This window comes from Mytilus trossulus, chromosome 7 (assembly GCF_036588685.1).
Source record: "Mytilus trossulus isolate FHL-02 chromosome 7, PNRI_Mtr1.1.1.hap1, whole genome shotgun sequence".
Classification (NCBI taxonomy): domain Eukaryota; kingdom Metazoa; phylum Mollusca; class Bivalvia; order Mytilida; family Mytilidae; genus Mytilus; species Mytilus trossulus.
Genome location: NC_086379.1, coordinates 55,560,996 through 55,578,690, shown reverse-complemented (window position 1 = coordinate 55,578,690; position 17,695 = coordinate 55,560,996). Strand labels below are relative to the sequence as shown.

The 17,695-nt window shown below is 33.2% G+C and overlaps 1 protein-coding gene across 2 annotated transcripts; it reads right to left on the bottom strand.

Annotated features, from left to right (window-relative positions):
• Positions 1 to 280: 280 nt before the first annotated feature.
• On the bottom strand, positions 281 to 17,563 carry LOC134725334 (peroxisomal 2,4-dienoyl-CoA reductase [(3E)-enoyl-CoA-producing]-like). Of its 2 annotated transcripts, none has more exons than XM_063589061.1 (8): positions 17,424 to 17,559; positions 9,310 to 9,378; positions 8,791 to 8,908; positions 7,793 to 7,862; positions 6,495 to 6,619; positions 5,929 to 6,022; positions 5,173 to 5,277; positions 281 to 1,192 (listed from the first exon to the last, which is right to left on the bottom strand). In XM_063589061.1, exons 1-8 carry the CDS (start codon positions 17,483 to 17,485, stop codon positions 981 to 983), a joined length of 855 nt encoding a protein of 284 aa, XP_063445131.1. In that variant the 5' UTR covers positions 17,486 to 17,559; the 3' UTR covers positions 281 to 980. The 2 variants fall into 2 exon arrangements, with proteins under 2 accessions (XP_063445131.1, XP_063445130.1); XM_063589060.1 differs by lacking the exon at positions 281 to 1,192 and adding an exon at positions 3,241 to 3,927 and having other exon boundaries at positions 17,424 to 17,563.
• Positions 17,564 to 17,695: the final 132 nt, after the last annotated feature.

The window sequence follows — 17,695 nt, the reverse complement described above, 5'->3', positions numbered from 1 at the left end:
CTATTAAAATAAAAAACAATAGTTATATACGATGACTTAATGTGTAACAATTCTGAACCCAAAAATATAAATAACTTTAGCTTAAACAAAACAACATCTTAACCAGGGTAATGAACTTTAATGTGTGCTACCTTGCTCAAAAACGTAAGAATGAGTTCAGTCTCAATAGGTTCATAAGTATATGATGAACAGTAGGATTACTGACACTAAGTAAAAATGTATCAACAAAAGATAACATGGCCTTACATTATTGGCAATGTGATTTAAAAACAACAAAATATGATTAAAATCTGTTTATTTATAAGTAAAAATAATAACAATATAACAATTTCTATTTATAATAAACTTGACCCATCAGTTACAGAAGAAATATGTAATATTTCAACAATTATCGTATGCATGAAAAATGATAGAAAACAAGAATGTGTCAATAGTACACGGTTGCCCAACTTTCACTATCATTTTCCATGTTCAGTGGACTGTGAAATTGGAGTTTAAACTTTAATTTGGAATTAAAATTAGAAAGATCATATCATAGGGAACATGTGTACTAAGTTCTAAGTTGATGTGGCTTCAATTTCATCAAAAACTACCTAGACCAAAAACTTTAACCTGAAGCGGGAATGGACGAACGGACGAACAGACGGACAGAGCCACAGACCAGAAAACTACTATCATAGGTGGGGCATAAAAATTGAGTAACACAATATTTTCACGTTGTAGTATATATCAAAGATATTTTATCGGCTGTCTATCAGTCTTAAGTTTGTTTTCTATGTTGTGTTTTGCATTCTGCTGTTTGTCTCTTGCCATTGTGTCTTTTCAATTTACTATGGGTTAAGATGTAAATTTATGTCTGATCATTCTTTTATTACGTTTGAAGAACGTATTCTTATTTTTCCTAAACATTTTTCATAAACTACATCTGACTATTGATACTGAAATATAATCTATTATATAATAAATCTCAAAATCAATTATTAAAGTCTTGAATTTTTAAGCAATGACATTCTTCCCTGGAAATTATTACTATTGGTCAGGTGACTACCACCGTCCGCTATAACCGTTGTTCCTGTTAACAACTGTGCAGCATCACTGACAACATACATTACTGTATCTCCAATGTCCTGTCTAGTTCCAAGGCGCTGACAAGGTATCACATCTATAAAGTCTTGTGTTAAATGCTTTCCACCTGGAATATTAACATTGATTTAGTCATTTAAAGACGAAACATTTTTTTTGTTTGCCTAAACATGTTCAATTGGTAACTTCAGTTTTTGTCAGCAAAAACTTAGTATATGAAAGAGAATGATTATTCCTATCTTCGTGATTAATTACGTTTGTAGATCTCGTCTTTAAACTGTATTTGTTTCACTGAACTACATTTTTTTTGGTTATAGACCAGCCGAAACCTTACTCCGGCTGCGGGATGTCCTCACTGTATTCAAGAATCATTAGTGGCATTAGGCTGTTTTCCTGCTTATATCGGGTTTTTGACTCTTTGACACATTTCTCATTTCGATTCTCAATGTTATTCTTGTCTGGATATGTATGAATAACTTCCAACTGGCCATTAAGCAAACATTGGTAAATCAATCAGATAATGAATTATCAATTAAATACTTTTTTAATTCTGGTATCTACGATGAGTTTATTTATTATATCAATGTAACTTTAATAGATGAGGAAATTATTGTGCTATATATTCTGTTGTAACGATCAAAACATTGACAATGCTTGCAGATCAGTCTAAGGTATAATCAAAAATGAAATTCCAAAAGACTATTTTAATTGTTATGTTCTCGACAAATGTATATGGAATGGTGATTTTATGGAAGAAACCAAGAATCTTTTAGAAAAGGGACATAATTCTTAAATCATTCGTAGGCACTTGAAATGATAATACTATTTTACTATCTATGGACGTTATTAACAGTGTCATGGGTGGGATGTAAAGGTTATATGAAAAAAACGTGCAAACAAAAATATATCAATTGTCTGCAATTCAAACCCACTCTTTAAAAAGATTGGTAACTACAAACTAAAGTATGATACCAAGTTAGTTTGTATCGTTGAATAAATCAAATGAGTATCTGATAGGAAATAAATATTAGTAACACCATACTAGAAGATGAACCTATCTGTATGTCTAGTCGAGTATTTCTAAACCAAATCTTCCAAGGTCAATTAACTAATTTGATTTTTAAGTTGCAGTTGTTATTATCAAATCTAAAACATAATAACGAACTTTAATGTGTGCTACTTTGATTAAAAACTTACTGATGAGTTAAGTCTCATTAGGTTCATAAATATATGATGAACAGTAGGGATACTAAAACCAAGTACAAATTATCAGCAAAAGGTTACATGGCCTTACATCATTGGCAATGTGATAAAAAAACAAAGCAACACTATATGATTTATATCTATTTATATATTTTTTTTTAAATCATCAAATAATTAAATAATTAAGAATAAATTAACGATATGTATTATTATTCAAATCTGATTACTAGAAATCAACCCATTTATTACAAATATAAGCTCTTAAAATAATAGGATGACTGTATAGTAATTAAATATAATGAATAAAAGCTTAAGTGGACTAATCTAGAAGATTCATTGCTTTGAGAGTTATGCTGCTACAAATATTACAAACATTTTGAACATTATGTAGGTATATATATATACAGGAACATTGCACTTGTTTTCTATTCCTTTCATTGGTTAATTATGTTGATATTGTAGAGAATTTGATTTTGTTAGTATCTATGGTCTTCAACTTTTATAATTTCACTTTTAGTTCAGTATTTCTGTTCATACTTTGTTTTCAAATGTCTTTATACAACTAAACATTATTATGCATCAAAACAAGATAGGTATAGAAATTAGTAGAAGTTGAATGAAAACGATTTTGAAAAAATAAATTGATGGAAAAAAATGATCATGACAATTTATAACTACTTATAAGTGGAAAATAACAAGTGGTGAAAAAAGAACAATAATTACATATCAAATCAATCACATGAAAATATAGAAAAAAACTGTTTGTGAAGTTACCAACCATGGCAATCAACTCACTGTTGACCCAATGACTAACTGTCATACAGTAGTCTAAGGTTGTCCCTATATCTAATTAAAGTTGAAATTTCCTTAATTACAGGTTGAAAAGATAAACATTTATTACTTATTTTAGCTTTAATCAAAAATACAAAACTTTTACTGTAATTATAAACATTAAGCACAATAGGTGTAGAAAATAACTGATTACAAAACATTGTATAAAGCAAATGTTCTTTTAATATTACACTTAAACAGTTGCAGATTTCCAGCAAGATGTGGACAATTGCAAAATCTTAAAAGGCAAATTTCGTTTTTGGTATACTCAATAACTAACTTGTAGCAATTTCTCTTCTTCTAATCTTCTATTTGAAAAAAGTTGATAAAATTACCTAGATATATGCATAAATGTTCTGAAAATATGTAGAAATGTGTTTACAAATACTATGTTATTGTTAGTGTATGTACTGTTTCCAAAATACATATAAATGGCAAACATTGTTTTATTCATAAATATTTTAGGAATCAATATATTCTCTTCCATGCATGTGTTAATTTCCCATTATAATCATTCATTTTTTTAAAAACTTAATCAAAGTCAATCATTTTTTATCAATCATTTTGATCTATTTAAATACTGCTAAGAAACATGTCACATTTTAGACATTTTTTTAACCATTGCCATTCTAGCTATAAAGTTATTGTCCTCAGTTAAACAACTTCCTCCGTCAGCTATAATTGTAGTACCAGTAAGTAGCTGTGCAGCATTGCTCACCACATACAGAACTGTATCCCCTATATCCTGTCTGGTTCCGATACGTTGTATTGGTATTACTTTTACTATATTATCAGTCAAATTCTTTCCACCTGAAAATCATGAAAATTTACAATAATTCAAAAAAAAATATTTGCATAGAAAATTTTCTCGAATACAATCTTTTAACTAACTTCATTAAAGTGAGAGGGTTAATGCTATAGAACCAGGTTTAATCCACCATTTTCTACATTTGAAAATGCCTGTACCAAGTCAGGAATATGACAGTTCTTGTCCGTTCGTTTTTGATGCGTTTTGTTATTTGATTTTGCCATGTGATTATGGACTTTCCGAATTGATTTTCCTCTAAGTTCAGTATTTTTGTGATTTTACTTTCAAAAGTTTTGTTTTTGAAATAATCTTAACTTAATAACTGTCCCTCTGGTGTCTTTCATCCCTTTTCTTTAATAAATTATTCAAAATAATTGGTGAATCATTTCGTGAATGATTTTGATACATACAATATTTCTGAGCATTCACATCAATATGACTAGCTATATGTATATTTATCAGAAGATGTTTACTCTTATTTAATGTACTAGTATCTATCAAGTTTGTGCAGTTCACCAAACTATTCATTCAAAAATAGTTTATACAAATTATTCTGAATAATAGTAAATACAAATAGTTATGCTTTGTAAATTATTTGGCAGGAAAAATTATTCATTTGAATTGACCACTTACCATTTAAACTGTCTCTTTAATGTTGTCTGTATACCATTTTATATCAGTCATTTTGTATTAACATTTTTACCAGTTCAAAATTAAAAAAATCTGCTACAGCAGTACACAAAACTTTGTTTGAGAACTATTTATATCATTGTAGAAAACCAGATTATATCAAGTGACAAATTTGAAACTGTAAACTTTAAATATAAATTAGGTAGCATATTGCAAGTGCATGTTATTGGTACACAAACTTGTTCAGAATGTAATTGCAATAACATTACATACACCATTTTAGTTATTTTAGAATTGAGTATTAATTAAATATTCCAAAGAGTTTAAATCATTTCTGTTGTATCTTTACTTTAGCATCACTTCCACTAATACTCATCATGAATATCTCTCTTCCTCAAACCTTATTCAAACCTGTGAATCAATTTGTTCAAGGAAACTGGTGTCAATTTATCAATATAAAAAAATATCAATTTATACATGGAATGTTTCACCTCTGTTAAAAACAAAAGTTTTTAATGTGATTTGTATATCATATAAAATATAGACACACAACTGCATAACCTCACAACTGTGCATCTTGCACACACATAATAAGTTATTATTACAATTAGAATTACCTAGTCTATTCATGCCCTCTGTATCACCTATTGGGCCAGGAGCAACACACATCACACGAACTTTATCAGGTCCCCATTCTACAGCTAAATGTCTGGTCATTGCCTCTGTTCAAATTAAAATACATTGTAATAACAAATCCTTTTAATATACCAATTTTAACACTTATTAAAAAGAGTACCAGATTCATGAGTAGTTCTCTTTAATCATTCTGAAACAACTGATATAATGAAACAACATGGAAATCCTATTTTAAGTTATAATCATGCTCTGAAGGTATGCTTTTGCTTAACAAATTTATAGTTTACCTTTATTTCACACTTTTCCAATTTCATAAAGCTTTATATTTCTGACAATTTTGATTATTCTGAAGATTAGATTTCTTTTACTTCAAATAGTCTATTGTTTCTATTTTCTTGTTTCTTCCACATATATTCATTAGAAACGTTAATATTTTTAGCGATTATTAATAAAAGGATGGTAGATAGCCTGTAAAGATAGGTGACTTCTTGGAATCATCCCTTGTCATGGTGCTTATGATGTACTTTAGAATCTTTTTATCTAATATCTTTTTCAGCTGATAAAGGTAGCCAATGCAAATAATCAATATGGATGAATGCAACGTCGTGCTGCAGACCAATAATTTTGTCAGTATCTCACATTTTCACTGGTATCTTGAAATCATGAGATTTTGTTACACTGTCCACTGTTAATTTATGTATTATTCACATTAATATGGTGACAGTAAGTATGCTTACCAATAGCAGCCTTAGCAGATCCAGCATGCGTCTGTAAAGCTGTTCCCCTCATCTGTAGTGTGGCTGTTATATTGACTATCATACCTCCATGGTCCTGGGGTTAAAGCAATGTTCATTAGTCGTTTCATAAAAGTTTAAAGACAAGAACTCAACTACTTACTTGCGACTGATGAGTCTTTTGTTGACCATAGGCATGTATGACATACAAAACTATAAGCCATTGTTGATGAATTTGTTTTACAACTTACTTACTTACTTACTATTCTCCTTGTCCTAAAACAGTAAAAAGTGATACCTGAATGATTTAAGTTCTTATATTATTTTTCGCCATATACAAAAATCCATAAAAAGTCTGTTTATGTTCATATAATGTGTTTGTATCAATGTTCAGTTGAAGACTGTACCATGAAGTTGTGGAAATATGACAGAAATATACATAACAAAAGACTGTGTGCTTGCATCATACATTTGTGTTAAGCGGTAAAACACTGACAACTTGTACAAAATATCTGTACAAATTATAATTTGTACAATATTACAACTTGTACAAAACATATACATATTACCTTGAAATACTTTTCATACACGACTTTGCTGACATTAAATGTACCATGAGCATCTATTTCCATCACAGTTTTAAACGCATTGAATGAGAGTGAGGCTGCAGGGGCAAGAAAGTTTCCAGCAGCACCTACAAAGAGTTTTGTATTTAGGTAAAAATAAATCTACCTTTTCCTACATTTATAGATTATCATCTATGTGAAACAATTTACAAAGTGTCCAATAAATGACTAATCCTGGAAAGTGCTGAAACATACTTTTGAAAACTTACATAATTTGACAGATAGCTATACTGAGCTAGATCATTAGAAGTTAAATTTTAATAAAAAAAATCATTTCAGGACCAATTTAAATTAGTAAAGCTTGTCAAATTTGTCAATATTTTTTCTTAAATCTTCAAAATAACATATGAGCACAACGGCTCAAAAGTGACCCAACAAAATGACTTTTAACATTTGGTCCGGACTTTTCAAAGTGAAATATAATAATTATGTTTTTTTCTGCTTTGTTCATTACATGTTGATTGGTTGTGTATACATGTATAATGTTAAAACAATTAGTTTCGTCCCCGAGGGTATCACCAGCCCAGTAGTCAGCACTTCGGTGTTGACATGAATATCAATTATATGGTCATTTTTATAAATTTTCTGTTTACAAAACTTTGAATTTTTCGAAAATCTAAGGATTTTCTTACGCCCAGGAGTAGATTACCTTAGCCGTATTTGGAACAATTTTTTGGAATTTTGGGTCCTCAATGCTCTTCAACTTTGTATTTGTTTGGCTGTTTAATTGTTTTGATCTGAGCGTCACGGATGAGTCTTATGTAGACGAAACGCGCGTCTGGCGTATTAAATTATAATCCTGGTACCTTTGATAACTATTTACACCACTGGGTCGATGCCACTGCTGGTGGACGTTTCGTCCCCGAGGGTATCACCAGCCCAGTAGTCAGCACTTCTGTGTTGACATGAATATCAATTATATGGTCATTTTTATAAATTTTCTGTTTACAAAACTTTGAATTTTTCGAAAATCTAAGGATTTTCTTACGCCCAGGAGTAGATTACCTTAGCCGTATTTGGAACAATTTTTTGGAATTTTGGGTCCTCAATGCTCTTCAACTTTGTATTTGTTTGGCTTTTTAATTGTTTTGATCTGAGCGTCACTGATGAGTCTTATGTAGACGAAACGCGCGTCTGGCGTATTAAATTATAATCCTGGTACCTTTGATAACTATATACCATTGTCTAACTTTCCTAAAATGCCTTAGGATAGAAATTCATATACTAATACATGTACTAACCATTTATCAAAATATCAATTCTTCCCATCTGTGCTAAAGCCTCGTCCACAGCCTTAATAATCTGTTCTGGCTGAAAGCATCATGAATTTATTAAATATACATGGTATGTGTTTTGGTCAATTTTAAAGGCCATATAGATGGTGACCTGTAGTTGATTGATCCCTGGGAGAGATTTGTCTTGTCGGCAATCATTCCTCATTTTTCTTGAATTTATATTGTATGTGCACAGTATTGATATTAACATCCTTTTTATAAATACAACTTAATTAGTAATCATAGCCTATTTAACCAATATCTGAGAATAACTAAAGCTGGATTGAAAGCTAACCTGTAAGTGAATAAAGTTAAGTAATCAGCTTTGAGGCTGTTGAACTATTATTTGGACATATGGCCACTATTTATCTTACTGGATTAGACTCATATCTCATGTAAAGTTAAATGAGGTTAAGCTGCCACTGCAATTATAAATATTACACGAAAAATCGTAATAAAATAAACAATTATTTTGCAATAACATCTTCCAATAGATGATTGTTAACTAGAAACATATGAGCAAGATAAAATAAATGTGTGGTGTGTATTAAAATAAAAATTAAAAAATGCTCACTAATTCCTATATATTTAGCATGTTAAGATGTAAAAACAAATAGTTCACTGTGTGATCCGTTGTATGATATTTTTTTAATGTGATTTTCCTCTTGGCATCTAAGAGATTACATACTGAAACAGTAGATTCCAGCAACTATCATCCGCAGTAAAATGGAAGACAAAAAATAAAGACAACAATTTTATAAAGAAATAATCCCTTTTATTAAGAAACAAACTAATAAATTATAATAAATATTCTTGTCTGCAAATTGTTTTTTTCGTAAATCAAAGCTTCATAACAAAATATATCTGACAAAACATAGTTTTGATAGATTTTTCATGTATATTCCTATATGATGTCTGCTTAAATTATGCTGTTACTTTCCTATTACACTTTAAACCTAACCAACCTTTCTAACATCCATCTGTATAGGAACACATCGTCTCCCTGTAGCTTTCATCAATAAGTCAGCTGACTGCTTAAGTTTGTCCATACGTCGACTTACTATAACAGTATCACAACCATGCCTGTAAATTAAAGAATAATAAAAATTCATATAAAGCAAACTCAGCTTTTTAGACTTATACTAATCACATGTATAGAATGAGAAGATACATTTTGAAATTTACATTTGCCCAGCAAATTCACCAAAGTAAAACGTTGTTGTAAAACTTACATTTTAACTTTAAGGTCATAATACTAATTTCATTAGAAGACATGCATTTTTTTGCCATGAAAACGTAAGCTGTTGTCAGGAATATTTGGCCAATTGATGTGGCAACCAACATAACTTCCCTTTTTCAGTGTGAAAATAATAAGATGTAACTTTTTGTGAACATTTTGTAAAATTACTGTAAAATATAAGTATTCTCAAAGGTATGAGGGAGAAGAGTAAATAAAAAATAATATCATCATGGTATTTATTTACCTCATGAGAACCTCAGCAATGGTAAAACATATTCCTGAAGCTCCACCAGTGACAAATGCAACCTTCCCTCTGAAAAATAAACAATCTAGATAAAGGATAATATAAGACAGAATAAACAAAAGGACAGTATTACTGTTGGATCCTTTGTTCTGTTCAACAATTCACTGCATTCGCCTTACTATTCAGTTGCATAAAGAACTTATGAGTAGATTCAAACTCTATGGAATCTGCAACTATATATTTATAGTGCAACCTGATATAACAATTATTTTACATACATTAATACAACGTCAATCAGCCAGCCTTCAAAGGCTTACGAAGCACTGTCAATTAATATCTATAATTTGCGCTAATATAGAAGATATGAAATTAATACTTCAAGAACATTTTAAAACAAGATTATTTAAATATCACAATGAGAAAGTAACTGAGTTCTGATTTTTATATATAAGACAATAAAAACAATCAGAACGACCAAAAATAAAGCCAAACCAAAGGATCTAAATGTGTATCATTAATGCAAAAGCGTTCATGTTGTAAATGATAGGATATTTCTTGGTTTATATATGACATTACTAGAGGGTTATAATTGTCTTTAGATATAAAAAGATTGGGCATGAGTGCCAATGAGACAACTCTCCATCCAAGTCGTAATTTGTAAAAGTAAACCATTATAGGTCAAAGTACGGTCTTCAACACAACGGACAGCTAGCTATTTGGAGATGTACATGTTATGTTTATAACTGTACTAATCACTGCTCATAGTAAACACATGCTTTGGAAACAGTCACAGCAGCAAAAGTAGGAAACGTGATCAGACCGGTTATATCAACAGCTGGTATTATTGAGGAATGAATCACGGTGGTCCGATTATATTGAAGCTACGAAAATTGCTGGCCGTTACAAGGTAGTTCAGCTTGTTGAATGACGTAATGAGCAGCTGCTATGCAAGGACATGACACAATCAGCAGTCGGTTGTCTAAAAACCAAACATATTCAAGAACTGAATGCCGAAATCGAGAAACTTGCTGTTCGTGAGGAGAATACGATGGTGGCCAGAGTCACTTCATAATATGCGCCGACGACGATTCAGATGTCGTTCGTGTGCACGTTTGCGAGGACAAGCGGCGTGTGCAAATTCTTTATAAAGTGCGCCCTACTTGTAACACAGGTGTGAACTATATAGACACCATTATTCGGGACGTTTTTGCTCGAGCATTTCCTATCCAGGAATCCAACTTGATCTCCTGGGTGACAAAATCAAAACATGACCGTTGAAGAAGTCATAGCAAAATAGTCGAGAAAACGTTCAGCATCTGGTAAACTTGATTCTCAAATGATTCTTGCAGCTCTTATGAAACTGCAAAGCAGACAGCCGTGAGTGACAAAAATTTAGTTAGTTCATATTGTGGAAAAATGGGAAAGGGCAAAAATGCATAAGCTAATCGTCGGAAATCAGATTGCCCTGCATATGCCCATTAGTGTTGATAATGCAACCTCGAACACCTTCATAATGTTTGAATGAGTAAAGAAAAACCAAAAAACTTGTATATATACTCACATATATATAAGTACGTCTGAGTCAGTGACAACTCTACAACAGATATATCCATCGGATCACCAGCAATGATGATAATACATGGCTGTGTACATTATGTATATATGTCGTGTACATTTCATTATTTTGTACAGGTTATTTATTACTTGTTCAAAACTTTGTATGAGTAATTACTTGTATGGTGCCATCATATAAGTTATTACCTGTACAAAAATAATTGTACCAGCAATTACTTGTACAATTTTTGTTGAGAAAAAGATAATAACTTGTACAACATAATGTCTTTGACTGGTGTGTTCTTCTACTTTTGCACATTTTTTTTTTAGTAAGTCTGGGATTGTTTTCTCAATTGTCGGGTATTATTTTTCTTTAACTGTTTTCTCGTATTTATTTATTTGTTTGCTTATTTTTGTTGAGCCTTCGTTTTCAGTCGAAAAAACAAGACAGAGCTATTATACATTACGACGGTGTCGTTGTTGTCATTGACGGCAGCGTCCACAAATATTCACACTGTGTTTAAAATTTTTGAAATTTTGATAAAAAGTAAAAATCACAAAAATACTGAACTTAGAGGAAAATCAATTCGAAAAATCCATAATCACATGGTAAACTCAAATAACAAAACGCATAAAAAAAAACCAAATGAACAAGAACTGTCATATTCCTAACTTGCTACTGGCATTTTCAAATGTAGAAAATGGTGGTTTAAATCTGGTTTCATAGCGCTAACCCTCTCACTTTGGTGACAGTCTCTTCAAATTCCGTTATATTTACATTGATGTGGTAACTAAATAGACACAATAAATTAAATAGTCAAAATATGGGTACATCAGTCATCATCGTATAACAATTTTTAATAATTTTCTTAAACTATGCTGGAATTCTACCAAATTTGGACAGAAACTTGTTCATGATCATAAGATGGTATCCAGAAGTAAAATTTGTAAAAATAAATTCCTATTTTGCCGTATTTTACTTGCCCTCGCCGGAATTTGAACCCATGCTACTGAGACATCGTGACACATCAAATCGCCTGCACTGTATCCGGTGCGCGAGACCACACGACCACCTTTGCTTTTGGTGGCCGGGTGTTACCTTTTATCGTCAGTTTTAATCTAGCGTCGTAATACAGTACATGATATATAAGGCATGGAGATGTTATTGTTACAGATCAACTCAATTCTCTATAGTAAAGGAACTTACAAATTAATGCAATATACAATCACATAAAATAATTATATGTATAAGTACGTCTGAGTCCGTGACAACTCTACAACAGATGTATCAATCGGATCACTAGCCATGATGGTGATATATGGATGTATACATCATGTATATACAACTCGTCTAAACATCAATCTAACAATGTTAGATCTGTAAATTTGAGAGAGACGATTGTGACGATGTTTGGTTTGATTCATTGATAAGCATATCTAGCGATTTACTTAAAGAAAAATGGCAGATTGTTAGCCATAGACCATCAACTTTATGATAATCTGCCCGATAACTGGATCTGCAAGGCATTACAAAAACTCATCATAGAAACCAGGATTGAAGTTTTATATTTGCGCCAGATGCGCATTTCGTCTATGATGAATGATGATTGAATTATAAAAATTGTTAACCATTCGTCCACCTTGTTTTGAGAATATTACTAGTACTATAATATTATAGCATTTGGTTTCAACATGACAAAAAGAACAAATTATGTTGATATCTCTGCTATGGCGGATACAGGCTAGGGTGCAGATTTGGATTGCAGGTATCAAGGTCATCCATAGACTAGGAATAAATCAGACTGGATTAATTCCTGTCAATATAAAAATACATGCTGCCAACAAAAAGATACCACGATCATTGGTGCAATAATACTCCGCACCTCCAGCAAAGATGATCGAGGTAGACATGTTGACACGAGACAATTGACGTATATTCCTGACAACTCATTAGGACGTCCGACTTGGCGTATGTGAACATGTTCTAGTTGGGTAACCCCTTACATTGTGCCATAGAATGGTTGTTTGTTCAAAGAAAAATTGAAAACCACGTCATACTGTTGATTTTCAACCCCAGGCTAGATCAGTACCTTATGGAAAGAGAGGAATCGTTTTTGACGCATGAAACGGTTATCATAGTGTGCCAATATCGTTATCGTAATCGGTACAGGACGGCTTCGCAAGAAACATAGCTTCAAGCAACGCCTATACAAGACGAAATGATGAAATTGTTGCCGATACTGGTTCAATTGATGAAAGCTTTTTTCAAGCTGCACAATGGTTCGATATATGTGGTTGTCATGGCATTACTCTTAAGCCTAAGAAGTTCATATTCGGTCAAGTTTTTGTAGAATTCATAGGATTTGAAATCACGTCCACGTCTGTTGCTTGGTCCGTTTCTGTGTGCTGTTGCGTTTCGGTGTTGTGTCGTTGTTCTCCTCTTATATTTAATGCGTTTCCCTCGGTTTTGGTTTGTTGCCCCGATTTTGTTTTTTGTCCATGGATTTATGAGTTTTGAACAGCGGTATACTACTGTTGCCTTTATCCAACACTGTCCTTGCTTGTAATACTTAGAGTGAACCTAGATTTTCCAACTCCAAGAAAAATCACGGATGTAAGATCATAGTTTGGCCTTTTTAATTAAGTTTCATCAGCCTACAGTATGGCTGATAGGATGCTTCCCTTCAGGCAATTAGTGAAACCTTGAACAGCGTTTTTCTGGGAGAAACACATAAACAGATTATTGGAGGAATGGATATCTGCTATCATAAGCAATTTCAGAATTTTTTCCTCCATCGGAAGAGAATTATGCTATTGTAATGCAGGATCATGGCAAATAACACTTGTCTTGAGTAGATTTGCCTGTCCAGCTGAATCACGTTATGCGCCAGTAAAAGGCAAAGCTCTAGTCGTTGTCGACGCTTTGGACAACTCAAGGTAATTTGTACTGGGATATGACGATCTTATTATAGCGGTTGATCATAAACCACTCCTGAAAATATTCCGTTAAAGATCTTTAGAAAACATTTCCGAAATTTGAAAGAGAAAACATTCAGATATCTTTTCCGAATAATTTATGTATGATATCGGATATGTTCCTTACGTCGTAACTACAATCCCCTTCCCTTTCATGAATTTGACCTACCGAATTAGACTATTTACCGGATTTGTAATCACATAAGCAACACGACGGGTGCCGCATGTGGAGCAGGATCTGCTTACCCTTCCGGAGCACCTGAGATCACCCCTAGTTTTTGGTGGGGTTCGTGTTGTTTATTCTTTAGTTTTCTATGTTGTGTCATGTGTACTATTGTTTTTCTGTTTGTCTTTTTCATTTTTAGCCATGACGTTGTCATTTTGTTTTAGATTTACGAGTTTGACTGTCCCTTTGGTGTCTTTCGTCCCTCTTTTATGTACAGAGGCGTCAAATATCATGCCGCTGACACGTTATCTAACTGCGAACCTGAATTAGTCACCATCTCAGATGACATAGCAGTCATCAAGAATAGTACAATGTCGTTGCCACATCATTCTTATAAGACATACATCGTTCAGATTTAGTATCAGATCCTACTGAAACAGTGTCTTTATATCAGCCGTGTCTTTGCTTGATTCGCTTGCAATCAGCTCTGCAACTTTGGACACAGTGTTTACCGGCACAGCAACTGACGATAGTATGAATAAACTTATCAATTTGATTAAGTCTGTTACACCTTAATTTTTACATGAATTTCCTCCACAACTGCGGGAATACATTTAATTCCGTAAACACCTTTACACTATTGAAGGTTTTGTAATATACAATTATGACAGAATAATCATTCCCTCTAGTCTCCGAGAGGAGGTTGTGTCTGCTTTACACGCAGTCGACCCAGGGTAAAGCAGCAATGATTTCTGGAGCAGAGCTCGAGTCATCAGTAATTTTGACCAGGTTCCACTACCGCTTCTGCAGCACAAAGAGCAAGATGCAACCATTGAAATCGGATAGCACCTTTTAACCCCAATGCTCCACACACACCTCTGATGTCACCGGATTACCTATGTAAATGCATCTATTCTGACTTCTTTCAATATAAAGGGGATGTGTAACCTCGTCAGAGATGACCGATACTCAAACTGTCCACTGTTCAGATCATCAAACGGAGCAGCCGGACTCAAAACCTGCCTTCGACGTACATTTGTCACTTTTGGGATTGCCGACGAACTCGTATCTAACGGCGGTCCTGAATTTACTACTACAAGACAGTTTCTTCAAGACTGGGGTGTACACCATCGGTTATCATGTCTTTCCCGAGCTTAGCAACTACAAGGCTAAAATGGGGAAAAAAACGTTAAACGCATAATTGCTGATAACGCTGATCCCAAAGGTGACCTCGACAAGAACGCATTTCAACGGGTCATGCTTCATTCCAGACACAGCATTGTCACCTGCAATGTGCTTCTTTTGTCATCCAATCAGGGATTTCATTCCGATTCCGCCAGAAAGATATCCTCCTCACAATACTTGGACGGAAAAGTAAGCTGCCCGCGGTGAAGAAGCTTTAAGAAACCGCCACATCCAACAGGGTGAACGCTGATCATAACACACAAATAAACTAACTCAACTTGCAACTGGTGATTGTATGCGTATTCATTACGAAATAGGGCATTACCCGCTCAAATGGGACAAAAATAGCATCATCATTGAAGACATTGAAGTCCGCCAATTTGATCAATACACCATCAAGGTTGGTGGCTCTGAAAGAGTGACTGTAAATCTTTGAAAAAGTGTTATAAGAATGTACAGGTTCCATCAACATTCGACACCAAACAAATACTAACACAAAGTTTTGATAGATTTGGATAATGGAATCCCCAAAAACTTCTTCTCGGAAAAACAATTAGCAATTGGTCAGACATCTTCAGACTCTAAGAACAGTTCTACACCAGAACTCACCTATTAGCAATATTTGCCTAATAATCGAAAAGGGCACATTCCAGCAACGTCCAATACAGGTCTTTCATCATCTGAAAGTCCTCAGGTCATTTTCAAGGAAAAAGTATCATCTGGAAACCTTTAGTACAGGTTAGAGATATTATCTTAGGCATACATGTACATTTATGAGTTTGACTGTCCCTCTGGTATTTTGCCCCTCTTTTGTAACTCTAGAAAAATGAATTTAACATGCAGTTGGCTAGCCGCTTTGTAGAATTTTGTGATTGGGAATAAAGGTCCTACTCCAGAAGAAAGATAATCAAAATTCTCATCCGGAAGGGACAGATTCACATTTAGTATGTGGCAAAGGTATGATCTTCCATTAGCATGATTACTTTATGATATTTTAAAATAGTAATGTTTAAAATTTATATATTATAAATTGTTAAATAAAATTGAGAATGGAAATGGGGAATGTGTCAAAGAGACAACAACCCGACCAAATAAAAAAACAACAACAGCAGAAGGTCACCAACATGTCTTCAATGTAGCGAGAAATTCCCGCACCCGGAGGCGTCCTTCAGCTGGCCCCTAAACAAATATATACTAGTTCAGTGATAATGAACGCCATACTAATTCCCAAATTGTACACAAGAAACTAAAATTAAAATAATTCAAGACTAACAAAGGCCAGAGGCTCTTGACTTGGGACAGGCGCAAATTTCACTTTTGTCAAGTTCACTTTATTATGAATACAGTGTACATTCCACATTCTCACCTTGGGATGTGTTATCTGTAAATAAGTAATTTCCCAGGTCAAAATGTGGAATGACCGAATGAAGCATGTCATCCGTAGATGAGGAAATAGATCCTTAATTAGCACCTTGCATGCACCATGATAAAAAAAATACGTTTCTAAACTTTACAAACGTAATCATTTGTTAAGTGGTGACTCAGATTACATGTGGCATTGTGCATTTATATTTCTCTGTGGATCACTAGAGTATCATTTGACTACCTAAATCCCATTGTCACCTCTAGGAGTAAAACCTAGAACCATTGTGTTTCAAGTCAGTACTCTATTTGACTAATGAAGTATTTCCAGAGCTCACCCAATTATGACTTGCTAAGAATCTTCTTCCGAATGGATATAATCCTGTCACATTTCCCTCACCTCAAGGAGTTATCAAGGAACAAAGACCCTGTTGGATATTTCCTCTTACAATAGGTTTTAGAAGAGAAACGTATTGTTACAGTTAGGAGATAACTTAATGTGTCTCCCTAAATCATGTTGCCACCTTCATGGCTCCAATCTTGAGCTTCAAGTCAGCAATATCTTACTGAGTTGAAAACTTCTGACCTAGGTCACCTATAGTTATGACTAAAAGGAAGAAATCAAAAACCCTGTCATTTCTGATGCATGAAACATTTTTGGTATAACCCATAATTCTGATTCGTTTGTTTAAAATTCGTAACTTATTATTTTCCAACAAATCATGCCAAAAATAAATGAAATAAACAGTTGTTCAATTATAATTTAGAAGTCCTGGGTAAAGGTCAATATTTGGAACGTGCTAAAATGCTTCATTAAAAAATGTTAAAGAATTGTCAGCGGTATCTTTTAATGGAAATTTATCCTTCTTACCTTAATAAATCTTTCTGGAAAGTGTATTTGTAATTTTCAATACATCTCTCAGGGATAGCCATTGTCAATGTTCAGTCACTGAGTTAGTCGCTGCAAACGGCGAGGAAGATATGAGTCACGTGATCGCAGTTTGTTTACTTCCTGTTTTAAAAAACAGACACGCCCCCTTGTTATTTAGTTATATTAGATCTGGGACATAACATGAGACAAAGATTTTAAATATGATAATTATAGATTTTATAGGCAAAATAAATATGCGCACAGATAGTTTT